Here is a 20,803-nt window from a genome sequence, read left to right as displayed (position 1 = left end):
TAAATAACACTTAATTGAGAAAATTTCAGGAAAAATTATTGACAACTTTTAAAAGCAACGCAATAAAAAAGACGAATAAATATAGAAACTAATTTTAAAAAATGAAACATTTATTGTACAGTAATAAATTTTTTTTTTATTTTAATAAATGTTGATTGTATTGTAAAAAATATTTTGTTGGTGTATTGTAAAAAATATTTTGTTGATGTATTGTAAACAATATTTTTTCACATTTAGTGAGTAATTAAAAACAAATTTATTTTCATTAAACAAGTGAATAAATTCTTTATTAAAAAAAAAAATGCGTCCAAAAAATCAGTTGCATGCAAACGAACGGTTTACTAAATTTGAAAAAATTTTCTTTTTATCGATAAACTTTTTTCTCATTGTAGATATGCTCATATATCGCAAATATTTCCAATTATAAATTTCCTGTAGCTATGTTTTTCAAGCAAAATTCTTAATAATTCTGAAATTTTAGTATAATGCCTCTACATATATTAGCTCGTAATATCACAATAGTTTTTCATTGAAATTCTAAATGTGGTTTAGGAGAAATTAAAAATAGAAATTAAAATAGGACATTAAAACCCCAAGAAAGATATGTAAAAGAAAATATCATTCTCGGTTGTGAATATCTCAGCTCTCGAACGATCAATCATTTTCAATTTTCTACAGCCGTGCAGATAATATCTTCATCAATATATGCAGCTAAAATTTAGAAGGATTCCTGGAAAAATAATTTAACGGGTAAACTGTCTTAAAGAACACCCGGAGCACCAACGGTCGCATAAAAACGAATCGCAGCACGTGAAAGATGCCGAGTTATCGGTCTATCTATCTAAATAAAGGCTCGACGGTGAAAGGTTCAACTTCGCTGTAATGTAAATCCGTGCACCCGCCGCGGTTACAACGGCGGTCACGATAACGGAAGCTTGGTGAAACGTGTCGTTTGTCGCGTCGAAATCCCGAAACGGGGTCGCGCGCTCGGTACTCTCGTGCATAATAAAAGTAATGGACGTAAGCAAGAGCGTTAAATCACGCGGTTGACGTCGCGCGTGAAATACGGTCTCGAAGGAAGATCTGATACATAGGGATCGCGTTTTTATTCTCGGCCGTTCCGCGCGTCTATCGTTCGCTGCGAACGGTTCAACGAACGTTCAACGGCAAACCGAAATGAATATGCAGTCGTTCCTATTTGCACTGACAATTATAAACGCGCCACAACGCGAACAGCTCGCTCGCTCGCTCGCTCGCGCATAGCTCAGGTGAGGCCGGATTTAAGAAGACTTAAAGTTGGCGGTGTCCGTGATGCCGTATTTTTAGTGGCGGTATTAAGCCCCCTTCATAAATTTATTATTTACTGAAAAAAATACTTCTCTATGACTTTATTTAATTATCTAAATAATAAATGTTAATTTTGAGCAGAAAATTAAGACAAACATCGACGACAGATTTGTGGGATTATGTTTTAAGTATTAATTGAAATATCTTGAAATCGAATAATCAAAAAATTGTATACAATACTATATCGTTTTTAAATTCGTCTTTTACTGTTATAATATGGAAAGAAAAATATATGTTTCTACTTAAAGAAAACATAAGTTGAAGATATATAAGCGTTTAAATATGTGTTTATGAACATATCACTGGTATTACGATAAATTGTAAATCTCCTATAGCTATATTTTCAAAACAAAATAATCTGAAATTTCTGTACAATACCTTTTATATATTAGTCCCTAATATCACACTAGTTTTTCATTAAAATCCTAAATATGGTTTGGAATAAATTAAAGCTAGAAGCTAAAAATAAAACATTTACTTCAAAAAACACGTGTAAAAGGTGCCATCTTTAGTTGCGGATATCTCAGCTTTCGAATGGTCAATCGTTTGCTAGCTTTAAAAGGAATTAAAGAAGGAAATTTAAGAGGAATTTAAAAGGATTCCTAAGAAAATGATTTGACAGACCATTTGCCTTAAAATGAGAATAATGACGAGAAAATAGTTCAGGGACAGTCGTGACTTCGAACAACTCGAGTCTCATCGACGACGACGAGGAGAAGGATAATCCCTTTTATTCGTCAACGTTCATGAATCGGATTCAGACGGACACGCGAGCTCGCACGATATTATGACGACAACAAGGCGCCGCGTTCCCGTTTATCCAAAGCGATCGGTCTGCGAAGTGAATCAGACTCATGATTGATTTCCGGTCTCTTCTCCCATCTGTCGAGATTCCCATGGACGGATTAGGCTCATAGGGGAAGCCCGAGCGGATCCCCGGAGTAAATCAAGTCGTCAACGGGGATTCGACGTAATTGACCTTCCTCTGAGCGACGCTATAAATTGCCGGCCGCTCTGGAAATGATGCGGTTTCCCTCCGTCGAGAGATTAAGATAGCTCGCAACATCGGGGAAAATATCGACCGCGGGAACGCGCGGCGGAGAAAAGAAAACGCTCGAGACACTCGGCCGGGGAAGCTCGCGCGAGCGACGACGATTCGGGTTGTGGAACACTGCGTCGAGATCGCCTAATTTCACCGATAACGAATACCTCGTCTGTGAGGGGAGGGGGAACGTCGGTTTCGCCGAAATTCCCGGCATATTCGCGTGTACAAGGCCCCCCGGGGTCGGGGAACCGACACTTTCAGGAGCGCGGGAAATATATTACGGCCGGTCCTTTCGTGTCCGCCGAAGAAATAGTCGCCGAAGGAACGGTCGGTATTTAGGACGGCGGAACGGAGGTCTCGGCAAAAAGAAAAAAAACGGACGGGAGGGAAGGGAGAGTGCAGAAAAACCGAACGAATAAAGATGCGCGCGCGCAAGAGAGAGAGAGAGAGAGGGAGGGAGACACCGCACCCCGCCGTAATGTAACGGTGGAGTTTTTATTGCTTCGGCCGTTCATTAAATCGAGTCGCCTTGCTCACGCGAGCGTATTGGATAAAGCAATTAAAGCATGCGCCGGCCCGCGATATAATTTATTTGTCGCGCGGTGTTACGTAAAAGTTGCGCGCGTCGCTGTGAGCCAGCCTTCGCGCCCGTTGGGCGTTTAATTGCGTTCACGCGACGCTGACTGGTCCGATATCGATGCGATCTGATTTAAGATTCCTAACTCATGATCGCTCGCTCCATAAATACGTTCGCGTTTGGTCGGAAAATTATACCCCCTTTAACGGTTGCAAATGCGAGGAACGTCGTAGTGTCGCAGCTTCCCCTGCGCTTTCCGCTTCCTTCTGGATCCTCTGAGATACACGGGATGTCGCAGGACGGAGGACGCTAATTATTTTCAAGTTCCACGTTTCACGCCGTTTCACGCCGGAACAGCGAAAGAAGTATGCATACATATATACAGAGAGAGAAAGAGAGAGAGAGAGAGAGAGCGCCATTTGCGCTCCGGGGATGTGACATTCAAGCCGTGCAACTTAAAATTACGTACGCGGGAGTTGCGAAACGTTAATAAGTGGCTCGCAACCTTAGAGCGTCCCAAGTTGCGCGACTCACGGTCGCGTCGTACGCCCGGTCGTATCTGTCATCTCGGCGTAAATCTCACAAAGAAGAGATACGCCGTCGCACCGGGGATGCAATTGGCCTAGGCGAGCGGTCCAACTGCGTTTCCTGTTGCCGTTATTTGCTCGATATGGGTTGCCACGCCGGAATAGATTGAAACCCTCTCTTTCCCCGAATAGTTAACTCGTTCTCGAATTACGTAGTCAGGAGGATTCACTTGGAGGATTGTCGGTACGCACTTGCCAACTTTTTCGCTTCGTTTATTGGCCACTTACAAGTCGACCGATGCGTAAGAACTTGGCTTAATTATCCCTTGGGTGCAGGGCTATAAAAAATTTGCGACAATTCCCATATTTTATTTATAGAGAGGAGGAAGCGGTATTATACGGTCCTTTTAAGTATTATGACTCCCCTTAATATCTCTATCAAGCGATTAATTCTCCCGATTACTTGTGGAATCATTTATTTAATAGCCTGCCGTTACGCAGTAATGATGATATGCCAATATATAATATCCGGCTCATATTATAATATAATACAATATTTGTTATAATGCATTTTTATTTTCGAAATATCTCCAAGGTATATTTTAGCATTTAATTGCACATACTTTGTCATTCTTTTTAATCTTGGACATATTATCACACAAATATATATATACTTGAGTGTTATGTTTATTGTTTAACATTTTATCCTGTCGCAATTTATCTTTAAATATCTAAGTGTAAATATGACTGCAATTTAGTCTTAATATTCTGATCGCGAATTTTTCACTTTAATATTGACTGAAATTGTGAATACATCGAGTTACTTAGTATATGATGGATTTGGTTAACCAATTCTCAAGATTATGACGTGAAAACCCGAAGTATAATTGAGACGAGATTTTTCTCACGCGCGCCACCTTTCAACTTTAATTTCCAATTAATGCGCGATAACACAGTTTCTCCGCGGGCTCTGTGCCAATTAAATTGCCGCGTTCAATTAAAGAAAAACTTCAGCGAGGTTTCATTCGCCGCGATGCGTGCCCGGACCGAATTTTCCCACGTTGCGGAGAGTAGCGCTTTCACGCGCGCCTTTTCGACGCGACGGCGCGAGAAGCTTTTTCGCTTTTGTTCGGGAGAGTCTCGACGTGCGGAGCGGTAGGGAGACGGTGTGCTACACTCCGAGATTTTATCTCGTTCACCCTGATTTCCACGTGCGAAGCGATGGCCGAGGCTATACAACGGCCACGGCGGTATACGCCTCGACCCGGTCGCAGTATGCAAAGCAACTTTTTCTGTTTTCTCCGACGGGACCGTAATTGCGTTAATAAAGAAGAAGATATCTCGCTTCGAGTGTTTTCCTTCAGGACGTTACCGTCGCTTCGTATCCGTAATCAAGGACTCGAGGAGTAAAATGTGTTAATTCGCGCGAATCGCCTTACTTCTGAGGCGCATCTCCGCGGAATATTCGCGGACCCCACACGAAAATGCATCGCTCGAGTCCGCTCGAGTCATTTGTCCTAGGAAGAGCGAGAAAGTTTTATTCACGGGAATTAAAATTAAATACGCCCAGAAGAAGAAGTGCTAGGTTCAGGTAAACAATCACTCCAATACTCCTTAGCAAATATTTACTCGGGCCAAGTAGTATTTATTTGATCGAAGTAAAATATTTCCCAAGTAAGTTATCCGAGTCAAGTATTTATTTGATTCAAGTATTTATTTGATTTGATGAAATTTACTAATCTTAATCCAAATAAAAATTTGCTAAGGAATATCGGAGTAATTATTTATGTCTAGTACTTTTTTTCATGTGCAACTTGTTCTTCTTGCTTATTGCAAATTGGCGCTCGATAAGCTCGCTGCTAATGACGGATGCATTTTTTACCCAGATTCTATCTGCAAAAAAACAGTTTTTTTCTCTCGCGGAAACTTGGACAGTGTCGTTTCTAAGTTGTTTCGTGAGGTAGCAAGAGCGCAAAAAGAAGATTCGCCATTTTCCTCCTCGTCGTATCTCTTTTCTTTTTTTATTTCGATAAAATCTTCCGATGCTGAAGGCGCCGCTGGTTCTACGCCATTTTCTTGACCCCCGGCCACAAATATATCGCTTCCCGATGCAATTGTTGGATATCCTGGCAATAAGCGCGATCGAAACCGGCGCATTTGAATCGCACGTCGTCCATCCGAGGATAATGTTTTCCGTTGCAATAAAAGGACAGGCATTTCCCATGGAGTTATGCACGACCGTTATTGAGTACACATCAATGCGTACGCATAACCGCTCGTATAAAACCGCTTTTTACAGCTCGACCGCGGCGAACTATAAAGAGTATTCGCCGTGCGACTCGAACCCGCGACGATGCCAGCCAGAGAGGGCACCATTACGCTCGAACGGTGTCACATAAAAGTTGAAACTTTAACCAGCCAGTTTTCTACGCACGCTCGTTCGCTACATCGTCGCGACGCGATGCCCGCAATATATCAGCGATTTCGTCAAATAATTGAAACGCTCGTGACTCACCGCTATCGGAGCAACGCCTCCGTCCCGTCGCAAATTCGGCATTTTCGAATTTTTTTATCGCCAATTTTTCGACAGTGAGCGCAAAAAACACGTTTAGAGACAAAAACCAGTTATCGTGCAGCTGACGAAAAATGGAGGTCGGGGGAAAATCGTTACTGGATCTAAAAAAATAACGCGCGAGCGCTTTCATTCGTGTTGACGGTACCGTGCATGCGACGTTTATAAATTGTCGCGGTTATCGCGCATTTATAATCAAACCTCTCTCTTGAGTGCTAAATCGTTTTTAAGCAAATTCTGACTGCTATACAGTAAAAAATCTTGTGTCTCAATGATAAAATTTTCCTGTGTGTTACCAACTTTTGATTATTACTTCGATGTAAAATTAACGTGCAGCTGATATGTAGCAATTTTCGTGACGTTTTCGTGTTTTATTTATGTCAATTTAGTAACTTAACATTATTACGTATCATTTAAAAATGAAATATTATCTGAAATATTAAATGAAATATAAATTTCATTAAAAAATGAAATATTATCATGTGTTATTATTACGAATTACATTTAAATCAAAATAATGTCATGTGTTGAAAGAAAATGTATCAATTCACTAAAACTTTCAACCTATAAACAGGTAACACATGACGAATGACTTGTTTTGTTTTAAAATTTCGAGTGGATTTTCTGGCAGATGTAAAAAATGTTAAAATTAACATTTTATTTTTTACTGTGTAATTTTGTTCAAGAGGAAAAGGCAGATTGCTTGAAAGATTTTGTATGAACAGATATATAATAAGACGTATTATATATTTGTTCGGAAACTCTCCTATAGCGATTTATAAATTTGTAGTTTTTAGAAATGTCACACTTGTATACACGTCCATCCTGGATTATATTCAAAATCACGTGATATTTCTGACGGATACGCATTGACGTTTGCGTTTGATACGTATTAAAGCTATTCGCACGTGTTTTCGAATCTTTCATACCCAACAGGAAAGGTAAGACTGTCTTAATTAAGAAAAGCCTCCTAAATCAATCGGGAGATACCGTCTGTAACGTGTGCGCGCTCATAATTATTCAACACCAATCGAATCTGATCGTATCGGGTCGTGCAGCAGCTTGGCTTCCGCCGATTTACCCAACTTGCGCATCCGTGCAGGATCCGAGATGTAACGAAAAGCAGTACGACCGTCGAGAGGGTGGTCGTTCTACTCCCAGTGTCGCCCAATTTAATTTACTCACAGACCTCCTCGGGATCTGAGAAAATGACGCGGCGAGTTAATCGTGTGCTTTTACGGAAAATTAAAAAAATTAAATCCGATAGAAGCAGCTTTAGCTGTAANGGGGGGGGGGGGGGAGGCGACTGGAATTCAAAGAAAACTCAATCACAATCGAAGTGAAAAATCTCAATTATATATTACTATTGATGCACGTGTATAAGTGAACAGCTTCTTTAACGTATTTTCGACTACGATTTATCACACGGGAAAGCATTTTCCCGCTTACTTTTTCGTGTTTATCATTTATCGCGCAATTGTTATTTTGGTTTTACGAGACACCGTTTGGGAGACACTGTCCAGGCTGAATCGAAATTGCAGTTCGGCGCAGTAATCGAACAGACAAGCTGCTCGGTGGAAGAGTGGTCCGGTGTGTCCGATGTATTTCGAAGCAGGAAATAAACGTGAGTTTCTTCGGGACTTGCAAAACTCGCCCGAAGCGTACTCCTACCCGTGCGAGATTGCCAAGCTCATTTGCGCGAGATAGCGAGCGGGAAAAGAAATCTTCGGTCCCCGTTCGCTCCTCGCCCGCGCAAATAACGTGGTTCCCGAGAGTGTCGAACGCAGGTGTGTCGAAGTTAGTCTTCTCGTATTAATTGAACATTGAATATCGTTTGAGTGGTTGCAAACTTACATATTCCGACGTGGAAATCGCATATACGTATATATGTATATAATAAAAAGAGAATATACATTCCGAGCTTTCGCGTGCGGATGTGCCACCGAGATTGCGTTATACGGATGATAAAGACGAATAATTTATCTTGACGTCGTATAGCCGAGCCCTCATTCGGGGCTTCGGGATCTAAAGAGAATCTTTCAAACCGGAAAACATCGCTGTCAGAAGCACATCTCATTTCGCGCAAGAAGATATCAGCTTGAGATCTCTCCAAATAGCGGCTTGAATGAAACGAGCATGGTCAACCGAGACCCAACAATAGCGTTTCCGTATGCGCATGTATCATCGTATAACCCGGTTTTAGGCTCGCCGCGTATATATCGCGATCAACATTCGCCGCATTTCTTCTCCCCGAGCGATTCTCATAGAAATATCTGGGAAAGTGATTAATGATCGGGAACGTTGATTAATTAAACTTGGACTCGGCGGTATACCGGTAAGAAAAATCGAGTGAGAATTATTTAAAATCGATCTTAAAGTATGACGGTGAGTGTAAAGACCGCCACTTTTCCTTTTCTATCTACGGCTTTTTCGAGCAATTTGGAATCAATGAGCCCCGCGTGATTAATTGCGATCGCGAACATAATGGCCGATGATTTCTGCGCGACGCTCCAGAAAATTCGTCACTTTGTCCTTCTCTAAATTCGTGCGTCGAATATGTGCCTGCCGCGTGTTTATTTGACGTTCCTCGCAATTGCAATCTACGCGTTGCAGTTAATGCGTGCCGACCAAAGCAATGCCGTTAAAGTTTAGTAAATTATCGTAAAATTACTTGGATATTTACTATTTTATTTTATATTACTATTTATATACTATTTATATACTTTTATATACTATTTTATATTACTATTTTTTTCCCACGGCGAAATATTCCGAAATAAATGGGAAAATAATGCTATTTTTCAAATTCGATATTAGACTCGCACGTGCAAAATAGCACCTATTGTCCACTCGTTTAATATTACGGGCGCCGCATTTCGCGTAAAATGAAAGCGCGTAAACTAGGAATAAGAATAAAACGAATGTATAATAGCGTATTTCTGCACCCAACCTCTCGCGTACTTGCTCTCGAATACCTCCTCGAGGAGAAAGCCTTGAAGCACGCGCGCGCCTGCAGGACGTGCTCGACACTGCAGGCAACCAAGTGTTTTCTTCGGGTGAAGAAAAAGGGGGGGGGGGGAGCAGGCTTTCCGCGAGACGGTTGACGTCTTAATGCTTTCGCGAAGGTAATGCGACGCGGAGCTTTTAATGAGTGCATAACGCCGAATCGAGATCCGGCGAGTTTAGTTGCGACTGAAGCCGAGTGCGGCCATTGAAAGTGCGGTTTGAGACTGAAAGGTAGCAACGCGAAAGCAGAAAGCATCAACGTACCGGCGCAAAAGCCGGTAAGCTCGTAAAAGTGACGTGTATGTGTATTTGCAATCTCGCAGTTGGTTATTAAAGATCTCCGAATAACATTCGGCTGACTATAACTTTGTACACTGTATATAATTACGATAAGAGCTGCGGGAGGACTACAACCCCGACGTGAACGGAGAAATAACGCTGCTAGTGTTTACATGAAGCGTGCATATTTGTATGCACGCGTGTGTGTACGTATGTGTGTGTGTGTGTGTGTGTGTGCGTATGCATGACTTGCAAGTCAAGTCTAGCTTTCAGCGGTATCCATATTGAGGGAAAGAGCTAATATTTCTACTCTTTTGACAGTTACTTATAATACTTTTAATGGCGCATCACAATCGATCTTCCATATCTCGCGGGCGAAAAGTATTGTCGCGTTTTGACGGATTAGTGTCTCTCCCGATGTTCTCTTTCGCCGACGAAAAATCGATCCCGAAATGATCCGAATATACTTGGCGCTTCGAGTTCCGCCCGCGGCAACTCGCGCATGTGACTTGTATAATATTTCCATTCGCGATCGCGAATTTACATAGAAACAGTCTACACTATAGTACGGGACAGTCCACTTTCTCTCTCTCTCTCTCTTTTTTTCGCCTGCCTGCGCGCAAATTCATCTTGGCGAACTCGCGAAATCGTACGAGAGGGTGAGAGAGAGGATAGGATGGAAGCTGCGATTAATCCGCTAAGAGCTACGATTGTTCGCCACTTCGAGCGGAAGAACCGCTCCTTGGTGCTCCCTGTGCCGATCGGCATTGACTGTAGTACACCGGAGAAATGGGCCGAGCCGAAGGAGGCCGGTCGATCCACGGCGATGCGTCTACTCCTATCTCGACAATTTATCACCATAAATTCCAGCGGGGAGGGGACGTGACGAAATAGCGTAACGGTTTTTGCGCGATGTGGCACGCGTTACTCCGGATGGCACGGAATTCAGTTAAAGCGAATCGTGAACTTCTTGGAATACCTCGAATTAGTCGTCCAGCACGTCACGCCCGCGCATCGATACGCGGCGGGGGAAAAAGAAACTGCACCCGCGCTTGTACTGAATTATGTTTCGTTTCTTCCCGTATGAAAATTTCCCAAATATTCCCAAGTATTGTGTAAATTCTGCGTGTGAACAGATTACCCCAAATAAGTGTAACATATCGCAACATTAATCAGGAATTCCATTTTTATCCTGTTCATGAGAAAATTTTAGGAACATTCCGGGCAAAGTGAATGGAATCTCTCTGAGTTTCCCACTTAGAATCGAAACTTTATTTAGTTGGTTAATCGGAATAGATCCTTATTAGATCCATATAGAACATAAAATGTTCTATATGGGAAACCAGATATATCTCATTTTCCTGTCCAACATTTTCCCAAAGTTTTCAAATTTCTATTTTAAGTGTTTATGTTAAATAAAATATTTGAGAAAATTTGAATATTTGAAAAACATCAATACTCAAGATCCAGGAATTAATGTTATTATTGTATTAATGTTATTATGTATTATTATTGTAAATAATTGCAAAAGAAATTATTAAATGTTTAATGTTACAGTTTTATATTTAAAAATATAACATATATATTATTTTATTCGAAATATTTATAATTTATTAAAAAAAAATTGAGCGAAATAATTAAAATAGCATGAGTATACATACTTTTTAAGTATTTATATTTGTAAAATGTGTGTAAATATTCAAAACTTTTCAGATATTTTATTCAACATAAATATAAAATATAAATCTAAAAAAATAATACTTTGGATAATTGTTGGAGAGAAAATGGAGTCTATTTAGGTTTTCCATTTAAAATCATATTTTTTTAATATTATACTTCGAATCTTTATAGATTTCCAAATTACAGTTATCAGACAGAATTCATCGTTTATTGGGAAATTGGAATAGAATTTAATCAAATCCTCGAAAATTTTCTACGTGGATTGACGTGCGATGCAACGAACATGCGATATCTTTGTCGGAGTATAAAAACTAAAAGAATTCGAATTGTCGAATATTCTGACAGATTTCAGCAGCATTCGAGATGGCAATTATTTTTAATACCGCCGAAATTATTCTCGCGAAGCTGAAGTGCGAAGAAGACAATTTTCGTGCGCGAGATTTAAAAGACTTATAATGCCCTGCCATTTCACAAATAATTTTTCAATTTAACTTTTACAAAATCCTGGAAATCTTGAAATTCTGCCAAACGCACGGTATGCGCGATTACTTATGGGATGACTTCGGCCGATGCATAAATACATCCTCGCGATCAATAAGTGTGAGCCACGATCGAGAGCTCGGCCCAATCACAGCCGCCGTCGCGGGAATATTTTAGGACGGCCCTTAGTTAGAATCCGAGAATCGTTCGTAAATCAGCCCGGGTATGTCCTGTCGGAGCTATCGTGCCAGGACGACGAGGATCGCGGCACGACCGGCACGCCACGGAGAGGCCCGACCCATTAACTCGGAAATATATAAGATCACGGAAGCATATCACGGAGTTGGAAAGTTATGCGATAGTGGCCGCTCACGAAGGTGCATACGGGGCCCGGGGAGAAGTTAAATTACACGGTGGATCTTTGACTTTTATGTTGGAGGCTATGAAGATTCTTTTATGTGCGAATATGAGGTTCGGCCGATATCGCTGCTTAGGTTCGCGATCATGAGACCGGAAGGCGGATGGAGACTCGCCCCCAGCTGATCCTCATCGGGTCATTTCCCCCCCTTGGATTCGTTATGCACCCAGTTATGGACATTTTTATAAATTCCGGCCGCTCCGCGGGACCCGAAACGCCCGAGGCGTATTCGCGTTCACCCGCTTTTCGCCGCGAAGGAACGCTTACTTGCCGCTGAAACACGATTGAATCGGAAATGACTCGCAATTTGCGAGTTGAACGCCAGGCTGGTTTGACTCACTCGTGATTTATGAGACGCCGTACTTCTGCCTAAGCGGTGCAATCTTGCATTTATACCGACTCGGCACACACTTGCCGATTATTTTTCGCGAGCGCGCGCTTATTCGGTACCACCGTTCGTCACGAACAGCGCGCTGTTTACTTCTCTTTGCTTGCGCAGAATTATAAATATGCTTTTACACAAGCCGGCGTGAAAATGAACTGGAGCGTTATTCCATATATGACGAAAACGATGAAAAATCTCAGGGCCGACATCTCCGTCAATTAAATATAATATTAGCGTAAATATTTGCCTGATGTAGAAATCCTATAGCTGGTGCGTACCGAATGTGTCGATGCTCTAATCAGGAAAATTTCAAAGAATATCTTTATTCGATCAATCATTTAGAGGCCTTATCGACGTTTATCGACGTTCGTCAATGACTATAGCATCCTTTTAACGTTATATTATATATTTATTCCGAGATTTTACGATGTGATCTAAAAAGATCGCAGAGATGTCCAAAATCCATAAAAATATCCTACAGACGTTGCGATATTTTTAAGATATCTCTATGATGCATTTTAAACATTTCTGATGTGCATGTTATTTTGATAACTGTCGGTGTTATATTAAAGGAAAGCGCAATGGATCCAATCTATATTTTAGGAAACTGTTGATAACATTGCTGCGCTTATAAATAATGGCATGGTTTGTTCGCAGACTCTTATTGTAGGAACTCTGCCCGGCGAAATCGCAGACCATTTCTAACGACTTTCGAAGGGAGAATAACTTGGGATGAAAATTTTCCATATTATACAACGTATCATCGTAACGTTTTGCATTTATATCTAATACTCGCGCTCACTTGTAATTTGCGTTATGGGCCGTTCTCTGAGAGCGCGCATTCGCGTACCATATCCGCGTATTTGTTTCCAAAACTCTCTCTCTCTCTCTCTCTCTCGCCTATTGTGTGTCGCTCGCGAGCATTATCATCTCGTGTAAATATCTCTTCTTCTGCGCGCGATATACCGCGCTATAATTGTTATTATCGAAGCGCGCCCGATACAGTTCGCATGAAACCGGGGTCTCTGATCGGGCTCGCCTTTCAGAATGGCCTCTAATGCACGATACTTTAGGGCACTAATTAATATTTAATGGGACAATATCGCCGCATAATCGGCTCAACTATATTGCACAAAGCATTACCGTAACCGCATGGCCTAAAACCGCGATTCAATATCGTTAGGCAGCCGTGGTGGACACACACGCGACGTTTCTTCGCCAACGCCCGGGCTGATCCTTAATTGCTTTGCATGCGTTCCACCGTACATCGTGTGTCCCATACAAGAGGGAGAGAGAGAGAGAAGGGGAGGGAGCTCGTTCCATCCGAGCCGCCGTTAATTTTGCATTACGTAGTTTTGTTTAACGCGACGAAAGAGGCGATGAAACACATGTCGAGCATTATTCACGACCGTTTCTAAAGTACTGAAGTACGAAGTGCTTGCTATGTAAACGAGCGACTGTAGGGGGAAGTTAAGAGCTTTATTCCACCGAGCGAGGCAAACCGCGATACCGTGTGCAGTCGCAGAACGCGAGCAAAACACGAGTGTAATGAGCGTTAAACTTTCTTTCGGCGCTCTTGATTAAGCCGGGGGAGATGCTGGTCGGTGAGAGACGACTCCGCGTTGCTCGATTGATAACTTATTCGTACAGAAGATCCCACTAATGCTGTCCCATTCCTTGGGCGTAGTAACATTGGACATTTCCAATTAAGCGCGTTATTTCTGAATATTTGCGCGTCACGACGGCTGTTTTGCAGCGTCGTTGCGGATTCATCGAATTACCAACAATCGTGACGCATGAATGTTTATAAGGACAAACACCTTGTGAGAAAATGTGACGAAGGGGGGAGAGGGTAAAAATACTCGAATTTCGCGTGACGCAATGATTTGAACACGTTGACAAGGCGAATGTGTTAATTTAATATTACATTTTAACACGTTAAAGTAACACAAACTTTCGATGTGTCATTTTCAACGCAGAACTTTTTGCCGTGATTACACCTGGGAAACGGGACAGCATAAATGGAATATTCCGTACGCTTCCCGTGGGAGACTTCACGACGATAAGTGTTTCGACATTCCCGGGAACTATCGTTATTACCTCACACTCGTATTTGTCTTTCTCACTCTCTCCTGCAATCGGCATCCTGAAACGCGTCTAGCTTCCCCGTTTGCGCTTTGACATCGCGACCGGCGTAGACGGCGTGTAACGGCGCGAATGTAACGAAGCCGTCACGATAATTTCCGCGCTTGCGAACTACTTCATCAAATACTCTTGCATAAATCAAAGTTAACTCGGCGGAGGGACAGGGGGGTGGGAAGGGGGTGAGATACACGCGGCCAAGATCCGCATGCGAGGGAATGCTCTCGTTTCTATTTACGCGTACGCCGCTTTACATCGTGTTTCACGCTTGCTGACTCGAAAACTTCGCGGGGGACTTATCTGCCTCGACAGGATCGTTGGTTTTTCGAAGTCACGCTCACACGTACACCCACTTATCGCGGCTGGAGTTTACCTTACCAAGTCCCCAGAGGCAGATTGCAGGATATTACTTTGCCGACTTCGTGATCCTACATCCCTTCTCCCTCCCTTTCGCCTCTCCGTCCGCCCGTCTACCTCCCTCCTTTTTGCCCCGTGTACTTCGTGAGTTCCAACTCGACCTGAAAGGAACGCAAAGGTTCATTTCGTTCTCGGTTGCTGTCAAGCAGTCTGAAGTAGCGGCGCATTTCGCTATCCTGACGTCGGCGTTACACGTCAGGCCCGACGTTACAGATGGGCAATTAAAGTGTTACAAGCTACCCCCCGCGAAGTGCTTAGCGCCGGCGGAATGCGTTGTGTTCACCGTAACCGAGGAGGTATTCTCCCCCCCCCCTCCCCCTTCTTCCCCTATTCTTCTCTGCATTATCCCTCGCGTGATCCGGCGGCACGTTATTAGAGAGCCGTTTCGATTCCGGTTTCGATCCAAGCGAAACTACGGAATCGGGGATCCGGAAGACCCCCGGAGTGGTGAAATCGATCGGGCCCGCAATCGATTCTCACGTGATTCTCCTCGAGAGACCGCGCGCAGGGCTGTCGACGGATCGTTAAGGACCTTTTCCCCTTTGTTCGAAGTCTCCGTTACTTCGAGACGATGATCAATGCGAAGGTGTTACAGCGACGGGTACGAGGCGGTATGCGCATCAGTCAGCGGCATGACGCCGCTACAGCAGCAACAAGCGTGCAATTACTCGAAGAAACAAGAAGCGTTTTCGGTCTATCGGGCGTAAAATGCGAGTGGAAGTTTAAAGAGAAGCGGCAGCGCGGGACCGCCTCGATTAGAGTGAGCGCCGCGCCTTTGCACGGCAAATAAACGGTGAAATTATACATTGTTAAACGACGGACAGTCTGAAACGGCGCGCGCGCGCATGACGGTGGTCTATTTTTGAAGGCGGCTGCGCGGTGGAAGAAAGCCCCTTGAATAAAACATATCTACCGGCGGGCATGTCCCGGAGTCTCACGCGTTCTTTCTCTCTCTCTCTCTCTCTCTCTCTCTGTTTCGTCGTCTTGCCTTCTCCATCCTCCTCCACTCCTCCCCTTCTTTTAGTCCTTACGCCTTCTTCTCCGCCTCCTCTTTTTTCATCCGCCGTTAAACATCCGCTCGTTCTTTAACGCGCGAGATCATTCCGCGTGCAACCCTTTATTAAGCCAGCACTCCCTACATGAAAAATTGAAATGCGAAGTATACCAGAATGAAGCGCTAATTATGTGCTGTTATTTAGTGCTGCACTCCCGGCTTTAATGTTCGAGCATTTGTGCGGGAATTTGCGTTTGAAAGTGGAAGAGCTAACCTGTGTCAACCTGGCGGTTTTATTTCTCGGAAAGACAACCGAATTAAAGGTGTATACATCAAAATATAGTGTTTTTTAAGGATTGGCGAGAACAACAAACAACATTGAGATATCTGTGTTTTAAAAAATGCGAGTCAACAATAAGGAGGTCTATTCTCTGTTCTCTACATTCGTGAGAGTAAATTGGCTGTCAGAATCAATAGAGCGCAAGTCGCTCTCATAATGATAATTAATTAAAATATATCCCTTGATTTATATTATATTATATTACATATTATACAAATTTTATATTGTATTGTATTCTAATTATTTTACAAAGATTATATATTTACGTCATATTGTATCATATAATATTATGTTGAGTGGTAACATATTATATCTATAAAAAAGTTAATTATTTTATTAAAATACGATACTTTTACTTTTCATTTAAGTTCCTTCCTTTCCATCTTTTTCTGTGAAAGTCTATCCGAACTGGGAAATTGAACATTTTTCATCGTTTGATTTATTATTGATTTATGTTATCTGCTCGAAAAAAAATTTGGGACCGCCTAGCTTGTCATTGACTTGTACTCCTTAAATTAGTTTTTAAATATTCCTTCGCCCATTATATTCTCCTAATACAAATTTGCGAAAAATTCTCCAAAAAATCAGAATTTTCACACTTTGGTATGTGGGAAATATAATGAAAAGGGAAATGGGAGAAATAAAGAGAGAAACTTGGTGAGAACGTGAAACTGAGAGAATCAATCATGTGATATTTATTTAAATTTTATTACAACGTAATATAATATAAATTACAATTTATTATAACGTAATATAATATAAACTACAATACAATATAACAAAATATAATACATTACACAAAGTAATATATTATAATATAAAAATAATATGTTGTTTGTATATACGTGCCACGCGCGCTATTTTAATTCTAATGCTTTATTTTCACGAGGATGGAATATAGGTTTTCTTTATTGACTCGTGTCTTTTAAACTAAGATAAATATCTCAGATTTTCTCGGTTGCTCTTTGTAGCACCTAAGGGCGCTAAATTGTGACGTATATATCTTTTAGTTCGGTTGGCTTTTCAAGTAGTGGTAATGCCTAAAGGTTGGCGTAAGCCACTACCCCCATTTTCAAAGTGAATTCTCGCTAAACTACTTGAATACTAAATTCGGAGATACGTCACTAAGTTAGCATCTAATTTACACTTAATTCAGATGTAGCTCCCATTTTGTTCTTTTGTGTCGGTACCAGCTTAACAGAGGTCGTACCCGCGGGTACCTAAGTCGTTAATAGTCTCGGGTACACTTCTCGGGTACACGCGGATACGACTTCTTTAATTTAATAGTATACGTCCGATAAAATTCAGGACATCCAAGAATTTCTCTAACAACGTTTGCGATCGTGATCGAACGATTGTCGAAGAGTGTGTCACGATTATCAACAGCATACCTCCCCGCAATTCGCGGACGTGATACAATGCGACACATTGCGTTCGGGAACAATGGGAAATGACGTTTTGCGAATACGTTTTACCTTGTTTGTCATCGAAGGAACTTAATAATAATAATATATTTTATTGGACGTGCAACACTCCTTACACATGGCTGACAAACTTACGATTAATACACGAATTATACAAGTATATGCTAGTTACACAACGAAAAGGCGTATTAACTTTTACAGCCGCACCAACTGTTACCAAAGTTTTGCCTCTCCATCTCCCTAAAGGAAAAATGAATGAAATAAAATAAAGTAATTGAAAAATAATATACTAATAATAATACTACACATAATATATGGCATAATAATATATACCTGAATTTAAATCGCCCGCAATCTCTCACGGAAACTCACATCAAGCTCCGGTCTTGATCGTAACATATCAGACGCGGTCGGATCTCACGACGAAAGTTCGTATCGATAGATTTAAAGTCGCGAGCGTAGACGGCGTCGATCGATCGATCGTAAAACGTTCCCATCGATGGGCGCCGTTCACTGACAAATCGCCCGATTAATTCTTTTTCCCTCAGGCTCTGACAGCAAGGTGTCGGACGTTGATGGACAGCCCTATACAACGTTGCTGTACAGCAACGGCCCGGGTTACACACAGCCGCGGAACATCCTGCGGGAGGCTGGGAAAGATTCCATTCAGGTAAGGGTGGCCCCCATTCTCATTTTCGCACGCACGGAAGGTAGTTTCGCCGGTGTTTATTGGATCGGGGAATGATCGAGTGGCGAGATCGAGGCCGCGCTCGAAAATCCATCACGTACCACCGCTGTTCCAGCCTCGTGAAATATTCGACCAAACACTTCCGGCTGCCTACTGCCAAGCGTTCCCTCGATCATCCCGCAATACCGCGTTCGACCGCGCGGACGCCGTGAATTTTTAATCCCCACGCGAAAATTAGACTCTCGCGGAATTGCTCAGAGAAGACGTAATGATAGATAACGCGGTAGTTCTCCGTTCCGCGAATGTAACTCTCACATTTAGATCTCCTTTCCGTTATCGCGTTATAATTTTTCCACGTTAAATTATTTCGTGGAAGATCGGATTAATGTCAGAAATTTGCATATTTAATTGGCGGAAAGGAGATATGGCGAGTGCATATGAATTTCACGAAGGGACTCAGCGTCATTGTGAATCCCCTTACGATGACATTAATTCCTCTTCTCGGAATTTTGAGTGAAACGGGTCCTCTCAAAGAAAAATATATGTAACTACACGGAAAAAAAATATTGGGATCAAGTAAACGTAATTATCTGTTTTCCAGCCTCTTAAATCAAGTAATATTTCTATCAAATTATTTTAGCTCGCAGAAATGTTTGAACGCAATAATATCTTAATTTGTAAATGAACTATTGGATGTAAATGTAAAATGGTTCTAAATTTAAGAGAGTATTTATTAGAATTATGCAATAGTTCTTTTCCATTGGAGAAACCTAGTACTGGTTTAATACTGTAAACAATAGAAACGGGCCAATGTTGTAGCAGTACTGAAAATCAATAACAAACATCAGTATCGAAAATCGGTACTGTAATTATTTATGAAAAATATTCTTCATAATTTTTAGAATATTCATTATAATTTTTCTCATATCTGAACTCCCTGGACATTTGAATATTTATAACAAATATTTAATATCTACATATTTAAGTAATATCAATATATTTAAAATATCTTATAAATATTGTATGCTATTCAGGCCAATACTGAACCAGTACCAAGGCATAACATCCGCTTTTCGATACCGGCTTAATACAGCGTTTTTTTCAATGCAGGTAAATTACCGTATCTTTGATCATGTTCGAACGAAGGTTTAATGAAGACAGTCATGTTTCATTCTTGGTTTACTTGTTTCCCTGCGTCTATCTGCTGGCGATTCTGCCCGCTCTCCTCGCTTATCGATTTAATTCTCCTTTGCCGACGTATCTCTGTGAGAGTTTGTATTTATTCGTTCGATTGCGTTACATCGCGCTGACGCATTCTCCGTGCGGATTTTCGTGTATCGCGCGAATATTTACACGACGATTTAAATTTATAGTAATCCGTAAACAAAAATATTTCGTCGCGTGCTTTGACCGGCATTCGCGACTCCTCGCGCGAGTTCTCGCCTAGTTTCATTCCATTTTGTATTTATAATCTATCGGGCGGATATCTCGACGCGAGTATTTGCATCCGCCGAATGTTTACACGATGGATATTACTTGACGCTGTTGAATTACAGGGACGCGCGGAGCGCGGGCTAGATCATTTCGCGCTTTTATTCGCATTCCGGTTTTACATTATCATGCTAAACACGTGCGTGCAGTAATTTAGCTCCTGATACGGCGGGCGTGGATTTCAACAGATCTCGCGCGCGCGCCCGCACAAATCCCGCGCGCTGTATATTACTTTTCCGTTTTGTTATCTTACGTAATCGCGATATATCACACCACTTCAAATATTAATGTAACAGATAGTATAATCACACGTATACAAGCGCGCACACACACATACACACACACACATACGAAACACATAGCACGTACCAAAACTCTTCTTTCAGGCACGTAATTATATTTTTCTTTTTCAGCAGGAGATCTCTGTAGCTTTTATTTAACAATGTAGATTGGCTACCGTAGCTTGGTTCGTTCACCGTGTGTATAACTAATTAAGAAAAGAAATGTCGTGTGTGTGTGTGTGTGTCCGCGTCGGCTTTAAAAAGATTCGCGTGTCGTGTCGCAGAACCTCATCTTCCCGTGCGTTTCTCCGACGTAACCTCAGTCGCAGCTTCGACTTTTCCCAGATACTTAATATCGAAAAAGTTACAAAAGAGATATACACATAACAGTCTCCAGTCATTTTTCCGCTAACTCAGCGAAAATGTTCATAAACGGGACGAAAGGGCGTTCCGCCTCTTCCCTCGGTCGCTCCCCCTCTTTGCCCTCCAGCTTCTCATGCACTCCGTGCACCGTGGGGCTCGTTATCGCGTATCCTCGTGAAATTAAAAATCCAAGCTCGGCAGGATTACGAGGTGACAATCCGCGCGATCCCGACCGCCGCGGAGCGCATTGAGAAAATTCGTTTCCGAGCAGCGCCATAAAGGTGTCATCTGGTGGCTGGCTGTCCGCGCATGATTATTCAATTTCTCGAGATGCTGAACCGCCGACG

The 20,803-nt window shown here is 41.9% G+C and overlaps 1 protein-coding gene across 2 annotated transcripts in view; it reads left to right on the top strand.

Annotated features, from left to right (window-relative positions):
* The window catches only part of LOC106748000 (alkaline phosphatase-like), a 206,526-nt gene that overhangs the window by 176,168 nt on the left and 9,555 nt on the right, over positions 1–20,803 (top strand). For both annotated transcript variants that reach the window (XM_014626127.1, XM_014626128.1), the window contains one exon: positions 18,182–18,303. In XM_014626127.1, the coding sequence (XP_014481613.1) occupies positions 18,182–18,303 (122 nt within the window). The remainder of the gene's footprint in view (positions 1–18,181; positions 18,304–20,803) is intronic.

This window comes from Dinoponera quadriceps, unplaced genomic scaffold (genome assembly GCF_001313825.1).
Source record: "Dinoponera quadriceps isolate SergipeBrazil2010 unplaced genomic scaffold, ASM131382v1 scaffold2167, whole genome shotgun sequence".
Classification (NCBI taxonomy): domain Eukaryota; kingdom Metazoa; phylum Arthropoda; class Insecta; order Hymenoptera; family Formicidae; genus Dinoponera; species Dinoponera quadriceps.
The sequence above is the reverse complement of the archived record's forward strand: the minus strand, read 5'-3'. Positions and strand labels throughout refer to the sequence as shown.